This window comes from Alexandromys fortis, unplaced genomic scaffold, assembly GCF_014885135.2.
Source record: "Alexandromys fortis isolate MF-2015 unplaced genomic scaffold, M_Fortis_MF-2015_v1.1 scaffold_334, whole genome shotgun sequence".
Classification (NCBI taxonomy): domain Eukaryota; kingdom Metazoa; phylum Chordata; class Mammalia; order Rodentia; family Cricetidae; genus Alexandromys; species Alexandromys fortis.
In genome coordinates, this window is record NW_026068274.1 from 57,405 (window position 1) to 66,508 (window position 9,104).

Sequence of the window (9,104 nt, forward strand, 5' to 3'; positions counted from 1 at the left end):
GGGAGCTGAACCATCCCCTTTACCAGTCGAAGTCTTTGGTAGAGCAGGCTCTGCAGCATAAGAGAGCCAGTCCTGTTGGCGGAGGTGTGGGTGAGCCGTCCCAGAAGTTTTGAGCATGTGATGGTTGTCCTCACCACTTAACTGTCATGTGGTTGCTTGGTGGGGGAAAGATGCCCCCTTACCACTTGCCCCTTGCTGCCTGTGACAAAGTATGTGAACTTCTTCCTTACCAGCTATAGTACTGAGGAAAACAGGCCCTGACCCCCACCTGGGCAACATAGTAGAGCTGGCCCTGAAGGTGTAGGTGTGGTAGAGCTGACTCTGAGGGGGTGAAAGCAGGAGAACTGGCCTTGTTCCCAGCTCATCTCTGCAAGAGGTAAAGTAGCCAAGGCATTGCTGGAGAACTCACCCTCGTGGTCAGTGCTGGGGGAGGGCTGGTGGGCTGACTAACCCTGCAACTACCCAGGTCAAGAACGAAGGTTATGAGTTGGCCTACCACAAATCCACCCCTTTTGTGATCTGCTGGAGCATGTGAAGGGACCGGTCCTGCAGATATAAAGTGAAATATGATACAGGTCAACAAGACAATAGCCAGGAGTTCGAGGGAAGACCCAGCATCAACAGCGTATCAGAAGCCAGAGGCCTTAAACCAGACCAATGACTCTTTGCAATGAAGATTTTCATGTAAAGATATATGGATGAAAAGGTTTACTGAATGACTCACTATGTCTCACTACAGCTTCCATGATGAGACTTTTCTCTTGTTTTCTCTTAAGTTTTATTTTATTGGGAGCGGGAGGATGCAAGGGCAGAGGGTGGAAACAAAGGGACAGGAAATGAATAGGATCGAGATGCATGATGTGAAAGACACAAGGTATAAATAAAAGGAAAGTTTGAAAAATAACAAACTCATTTGTTTCTATAATGAGTCCTAGGGCACAGATAATATCTTAAATATTCTAAATGTTCATTAATCAACCAACTGTAGGTTGAGTAGGATAGTATTACTATGTCACCTCATTCCTGCTTCTGCAGACACTCTACATGCAAATAGCATATGTTCCCCCTGTTAGCTCCTGGAACATCCCTCAAATAGTAGAAACTCTAAAGATTAGGCCACATTCATTTGTTTTGAAGTTTGATCAACTTGTTTTCTAATCAATGGTGGATCTGTCAGCCTGGATGACCCTGTGTCTTAATTTCCACTTTACTACACAATCTCTGCATCAACCCTGGACTAAAGTAGAATTTCTGTCTAGATCCATCTTTCAGTATATCAGTTTGGATCCCTTTGGGACCCTACACTTAATACAGAGGGGCTATTATGTCTATAAAATTCTTTACATCTCTCAAGTCATATTCTGAAATCATGTTCTTCTGAATTCAAGCATCTTGTGATTGCAGGAGTGGCGATTGCCATGTAGTTATTTCCATAAATTCAAAACAGAGCTACCTCACAGCATCCAAGTCAGGAGAAATGGCCAAGGCTCTGTCTCTGTAGATTTAGACATGAGGGATCAATTAGAGGAAAAAGAAGAATATCTAAGGCTTTGGTGATCCAAGGTTGTGCATATAAAATACAGCATTTGCCATTCTGTTTTTCAGCAATATAATCTATTTGAAATAAATCTAAAATCTCTTTTATTTCATTTAAAAATAAGTATCAAGAAGTGCTGTTTTACCTGAGCAATGAGCTTGTACATATTTCAGAGGGGTTTAATGATCTGCTCTTGGTTTCATCATGAATATATGACTAGTAGATAATTTCTTTATTTCCTGGTATTTTGGTGGAAGAAGGGGCTCTTGTGTAAGAAGCAGATTTTCAGTCTTCAGTTGGGGCTACTTCAAAGGGAGATAATCTTGTGGTATACCTGGTAAGGAATGTGAACAAAGAGGGGAGCTGAAGATTTCTCAAGACCCACAGAGACTTTCTGCAGGGAATGGCTGTATTGTAAAGGTACCTTTTCTTACTAATACAAACACGAATTTAAAATACATGTATAAGCTGATTCCATAAGACATTATGAGCATAGTTGGTTTGGGTTAGAATAGCTAGAAGATTCTAGAGCTATGATTTTCATGTTAGTCTTAAATATAAAGAGAATTGATGTATACATGTTTGAATTCTACAATGTACTATTTTTAGAAGTTATGACCATAAATATAAGAGACTGAATTTTTGTGGCCTTGAGTTTTCTGAAAAGTTAGATGTGGAATGGAGGAAAGAGATGGACACTTTTGGTGGACCTAATATGTACGGAATTTAGACAGTTCACTGAGGTTCGTGTTCTTGGGTGTCCTGGTTAAATATTAAGACTAAGCAGAGACTCTGATGTTCAATTCCCTGTTTTGTCTTGTGCTCTTCAGACTTCTTGATGTATGTCTGTGTTGTGTTTATATACCTATAACTTTGGCAAAATTAGTTAGCATCCTGAATTTGTAGCACTCATATATAACAGAACTCTTCATGACAGAATTTTAAGTAGCTCTATGGTTTTTACACTCACATTATATCTGCCTTGCACTCACTCCAAGATTTTAAAGTTACAATATAATCAATAGAAAAATTCTTTCTGTGACTCTGTATTAAGTAAAGTCCATACCCAATATTGAAATCATCTGGTCATCAATGTAAGGACCTTTAGCTCTTACTTTGAATCTTACACTTTAAGTTCCAGGTATCTGGCCTCCTGAAAACAGCTGTTTCCTATTATCTAATGCCTAAATGATAGTTTCTAAACATTGGAAACAAAATAATTTCTACTGTAACTGTCTTCAAAGATGTTTATGAACTATTGAAAAGTGATCTGGCAGCATACATCTGTAGAAATCAAACCTATGATGTGTAAGTTTAGTGCGGATTCTGTGGCCAAAGCTGGATATTGGAAACATCTCCCCATGGGATGACTGGAATGTTCCTTCATCTCCAGCCTGTGATAAAGGATGTAAAGAAAGTGCCCTTAAGGGTTTTCTCTTTATTCACAAACCATAATGCAGAAGATTGACTTTTAAAATGATATTTTCAGTATGAACAATTGTATTCTATCATCTCTAATGATAATGCTTTATTCATTTCAACAGGCACACAGATTAAGAGTCTGCTCTGTGTACGTGCAGTACAGGGTGTAGACATCAGTGAATCATCAGACAGGAACCTATGACCAGGTAGGTATCGCACTGTCCTAATGTACCCAGGTGTCAGTGGTTTTGTGGAATGTTTGGCTTAGTTTCTAAATTCAGATAAGTTGCCAGATATTTTATTCCCTCTGACTAGTCTTCTCTGCACGGTACTCATGGTAGTACCCTTCTGAACAAGAGCATCTGGTATGAGGTCTAGAATTTAAGAGCACATAACTCTCCCTGTCCTAGCATTTTATTCAGATCAGATCCCAAGTCCTTTTCTGCCTGCCATGGACCAGCTCAGGGGAGCCACTCAGACCATGGGAGAAGCAGGGGCTTTGTTCACAGGAAAGCACAAGTTTGGCAAATGACAGACGGACACAACAAGAGAGTGCTTGGAATCTGCTGTGATTTTACTGAATTCATGTTTTATACAGTATTCAGACAAAGAACAAATCAGAAGGTCATGTATCATTAGTTGGCACAGTATGAAAGCCTGTTTTAGTCACATCAGCAATTTATAAGAAAAGCATATTATCAGGGATAGGTGTTAGACATAAAGCATCCTTAGAAGAGAAAATCTTGTCCTTGGGAACATAAGCCTCATACAAGTGGTTTCATCTTATGTAGAGAAAGTTTCTATCTCATTATCGCTACCATGGCCCTTCCTCTTTCCAACCCTTTCTTTATCTCATCTAGTGACCAAATATGACTAACAGTTCTCTGCACCTTCTGAAATATATTTTTTGTACCTTCTTATGCAGCAGACACCATGGGGGTTGGGATCTAGCAAGCCTATTCATAATATTCAGAGTATAACATAATACTCTTTGTCCATCAACATTAACCCATCTATTCCCTTGCTCATCATACACCCCCGTGTAGACAAAGGTTCTCCTGTAGTCTTATACATTCCCATACAGTGCTTCCCTATCTCAGAGCTGTTCCTGAAGAGATAATCCTTGTCTTGTAGATATAAGAATATCATTGTTATAAAAAAGATTGTGCAAAGCCCATATCCTGCATAGTCAGCTAATCGAAAAACCCGTCTATGCCCCAAGGGTGGCTAATACCAGGCCATCTGTCATTGACCTCCAGGAAGCCTAGTCCCATAGGACACGTAGTTCCCATCTGGCATAATAATATATATCATGTCACACAGACGACACTGGAGTTGGTGTGGCATCTGCCTACACAATTAACCTTACCACAACCCTTTATAACCATCAGTTTCTTTGTTTTTGTCCTCATTTACTTTCCTTCCCAACCCTGTTCCTTATTCATCACTTAGAATAGTGGGCTTCACAAAGACCTGCTTACATGGAGCCACCTAGTGGCTCTGGGCAGGTTCCAATCAAGCTGTCTCTTTTACTTTGCATGTTTTACTCATAGGAAGACTTATTATATGACATCAGGTCATATGCTTGAATTTATTGGTCTATTTTAGTAATCACCTTCTTAATTTGTGCTAAAGAACCATAATCTTGTTTGAGTTAACAAATATTCAAGTGTCTACGAACAGGGAATATATTTTTGAAGGTATACAATAAAATTGGTCATTGCAGTTTTTATTTATACTTCATGTTTATTGATCATCTTATAGGCATTTATTTTTAAATGGTAATAAAGAAACACAAAATTCTTTCTTTTCTCATATATAGTGTATGCCAAGTGATCCTGTGCTCCTGTCGTGTTCTTGCATATGCATTCCCATTATCAGTACCTCTTAATTAGATAACTATAAAATTCTATTTCCATTTTTTGTGACAAGTTCTGTTTTACAATTGTTTTTGTGCTCACCACAAACATATGGAAGGCTAAATAATTTGATGTTAAACGTGAATAAATTTCGCAAAATACTATTTGCTATTATTTAGTGTTGAAAATTATCAGTAATCAAACATTAGTATCCAGGCCAGTAACCTGCTCAGGCGCTGTCTTCAGTGTTTCTCTCAGATACAAGGGTACACACATGTAAAGTATGGACTCCTAGTCTGAGGACAGGTAAGAGAAGAAAGAAAATGTGTGTCTGAGAGATAATACATCATAATTTTAGATTTTTCTTGCTTGAGAGTGAATGGAGAAAAATCAGATGAAATAGAAGAGCAGTAGGAGAGAGCATTACTGAGGCGAGCCTATGATGAGGACTGGCAATAGAAATGTAGGAAACATTATCCTGGCAGAAAATTTATTCATTTCACATTTTCAGATGATATTTTTAATTTTTGCATTATAATATAGCCATATCAGATCTATTTTATAATTTACTCTATAGAGATTCTACCATATGCTCTTCTTGCTCTCTTGCAAATTCAGTTATTTAATGCCAAATAATCATTCTTGAAAAAAAATTTATATACCCGTAACATCAGATTGAAGACATATTTATATATTTAGAACATGAATATACACATATATGAAACAAAATTATTAATTTTATTCTTGTTTTAATTTATTTATTCACTATATATGGTTACTAATTTTGTCTTATTGTCCTCAGTTGAATAAGTCTAAAGTGAATAAGTAAAATATATGTGACATAAAAATTAATAAGTAAGAGCAAGACATTGCTTTGTTTTTTGGGTTGCTGAGATAGCTCAACATGTAAAGGCACTTACCTCCAAACTGATGATTTGAATTTGGTACTCAGGAAGGAGGAAGAATATTTACTGTCCCAATGATATTCTTTCTTCCAGGCAAGGACATATAAAAAGAATGAAAATATAACAATTTAAAAATTTTGGTGAGCAGAATTGTTGAGGAACTGCCTTGACAAAAATCACCTCTTACCAGGGTAGGGGCATGGGAAGAAATAAAAGTAAGGAATATGAAGACACATACAAATAATAAGACAGAAAACATAAGACAGTATTGGGAGGGTATTTCAGGAATTACTCAGACCCTGAAATCACCCATCTTTATTTTTCCACAGCTCTTATACCCAACATAAACTGAGGAGAAGGTAACAAAAGACTTCTCTAACATGATACAAAAGGTTTACTCACATAGTCAATTTAGAGACATTAGCATTCTGTTGTCTAGCTAGAAAGGTGCCCCAAGTCACCTACTCCAGGTCACAGACTGCCCTTCCCTAGGTAACCCCATAGTTACAAAAGAAAGGAACAGAAGTACCTCTACATCCTGCGGTCAGGATGGCACCGATGCTATCTTAACTTCAAAATAACTAAGAAATCACCTCCAGAGTTAGGAGGTGCAACTATGGCTGTCAAATCTCCAAACTCTCTGACCATTAGACTAGGTGGAAATGGGCTTGAATTTTTCAGCCTCCACAAAGAATAAATAATGCACACATGGACGTTTCTTTCTCAATGAAGATATTTTTAAGGGCTTCTCACTCCTGTTAATGGTGTATAAAAACCAGAACTTTAGAGTAAGGAGAAACCAATGCTTATAAACAACATTTATACTATTTGAATAAGTACCTATACTATTTGCAATTGCAAACTATAACAAAAATACACATTAGGCAATGTGTAATATTTGTTATGTTTTATTGTATAAAATGTTTTATTATGAGTGTGTATTCAATTAATATCTGTAAAATTTACAAAAATCAAAGCATTACGTATGGAGAAAGTACACAAATATCATCTTATCACTAGTGTGGATCTGAGCACACAAACCTTTTAATACCAGAACAGTGAATTGGGAGTGGAGAGAGTTTTCAAGAAAGGCAAAGATTTATTAGAGAATTTGAGAGGAAGAGCACCAAGGAGCAGATCCTAGAGATCTGTTTGCAGTATAGCCAATTATGGGAACAGAGCCAGAAAGTATATGATACACAAGTTAGAAGCGTCCTTAGTTTTATAAGGTCAGTTGATGATCTACATTGCATAGAGTTGTCTAGGGGGAAAGTTGTGAGCTATTTTACTCATGTTGCCACTCTTGATAAAGCCATAGAGATATTTCTGAATTGAGAACTTGGCCAGAGGCAAGATGCAAGAACATTCAGTTCAGATTTCAAAATAATTTCTTTCTTCAAAGACTTAAAGTCCTTGTAGTACAGGTCTTTAACTTCTTTGGTTAGTGTTATCTCAAGATATTTTATGTTATTTCTGGCTATTGTGAAGGGTGATATTTCTCTGTTTTCTTTCTCAACCACTTTATCATTTCAACAGAAGGGCTGTGCTGCAGGAAGAGCAATTCGGTACAAGCCTTCACTACAAGAAAGTTCCTCTTGAGTCTCTTGTCCTGTTTCATCTGATAAGTATATTTTGCTCATAAATTTCTTTTTCAAGAAAGATATAGCAACATATTTTCATGGAGAAATTGAATCAAAGCTCAAGTGATTTCATTTTGTTGGGGTTGTTTCCACAAAACCAAACAGGCCTTCTGCTTTTGCTGCTCATCATCTCCATATTCCTTGTGGCCTTGCTTGGCAACTCAACAATGATCCACCTCATTCGTGTGGATCCCAGGCTCCACACCCCCATGTACTTCCTCCTCAGTCAACTTTCTCTTATGGACCTGATGGATGTTTCTGCCACTGTTCCCAAGATGGCATTCAACTTCCTCTCTGGCCAGAAAACCATCTCTTTCCTAGGCTGTGGAATGCAATCTTTTTTCTTTCTGACCATGGCAGGTTCCGAGGGCTTGCTCCTGGCATCTATGGCCTATGACCGTTTTGTTGCCATCTGCCACCCTCTTCATTATCCCATCCGCATGAGCAAAATGATGTGCCTGAAGATGATTATAGGGTCCTGGGCACTTGGCTCCATTAACTCTTTAGCACATACGATCTATGCCCTTCACATTCCTTACTGCCATTCTAGGTCCATTAACCATTTCTTCTGTGATGTCCCAGCCATGCTTCCCCTGGCCTGTATGGACACTTGGGTTTATGAGTACATGGTGTTTGTGAGCACAAGCCTGTTTCTCCTACTTCCTTTTCTTGGCATCACAGCTTCCTATGGACGTATTCTTTTTGCTGTCTTCCATATGCGCTCAAAAGAGGGAAAGAAAAAGGCCTTCACCACATGTTCAACTCACTTAACTGTGGTGACATTTTACTATGCACCCTTTGTCTACACTTATCTTCGACCTAGGAGCCTCCGTTCTCCCACAGAAGATAAGATTCTGGCTGTCTTTTACACTATCCTCACCCCCATGTTGAACCCCATCATCTACAGCCTGAGGAATAAGGAGGTTCTTGGAGCCATGACAAGAGTCTTTGGGACAATTTCTTCCACCAAAACGTGATCATTTCTTTTCTACTCCTTTTAGCAGAATGTCATAGAGCAGCGCTGTCTATTGGAAATATTATGTGTGCTGTGCATATCATACCTTTCTGGTGATTCATTACTAGTTAAGTTTAAATAATACATTTCTCATTATATGTTAGTTTAATTATTCACATGCTTAATTATAACATTATAGTCAATTACTTTAATGACAATTATTAGACAATGAATTAGTATACTAACACAACATGAGATATACTTTGTGTGTTTATTGTAATATGCTGATACTGGCATGTTTCTATAAAATTAACATAAATTTATTGTTTTGTTCAAATATTTGCCTTCATTCTATTTTTAATTAATTAATTATTTAAAAACCTATCTTTTCTCATTTTACATACCAGTCCCAGTTAATACTTCCTCCCCTCCTCTCACTTCCTTAACCTTTCCCTCCATTGCAACCCCCATCTACTTATCAGAGAGGATAAGGTTTCCCGTGGGGAGTCAACAAAGTCTAGGACATTACTTTGAGATGCGCATGACCAAGGCTCTCCCTACTATATCTGGGCTGAGCAAGGTATTCCTCCAAAGAGAATAGGTTCCAAAAAAGCCAGTACAAGCAGTAGGGATAAATTCTGGTCTCACTGTCATTGGTCCCACAGTCTGCCCCAGGCTTACAATTCTAACCTACATTCAGAGGGCCTAGTTTGGTCCCATGCTGGTTCCCTCACTGTCAGGCCAGAATTGGCAGACTCCCATTAGCTCAGGTAAGCTGTTTTAGTG

General features: G+C 38.1%; 1 protein-coding gene across 1 annotated transcript; it reads left to right on the forward strand.

The window, feature by feature from the left end:
* Positions 1–7,401: 7,401 nt before the first annotated feature.
* Positions 7,402–8,340, forward strand: LOC126494613 (olfactory receptor 2L13-like). Its single transcript, XM_050132057.1, has one exon. The coding sequence runs from the start codon at positions 7,402–7,404 to the stop codon at positions 8,338–8,340; it is 939 nt and encodes a 312-aa protein (XP_049988014.1).
* Positions 8,341–9,104: the final 764 nt, after the last annotated feature.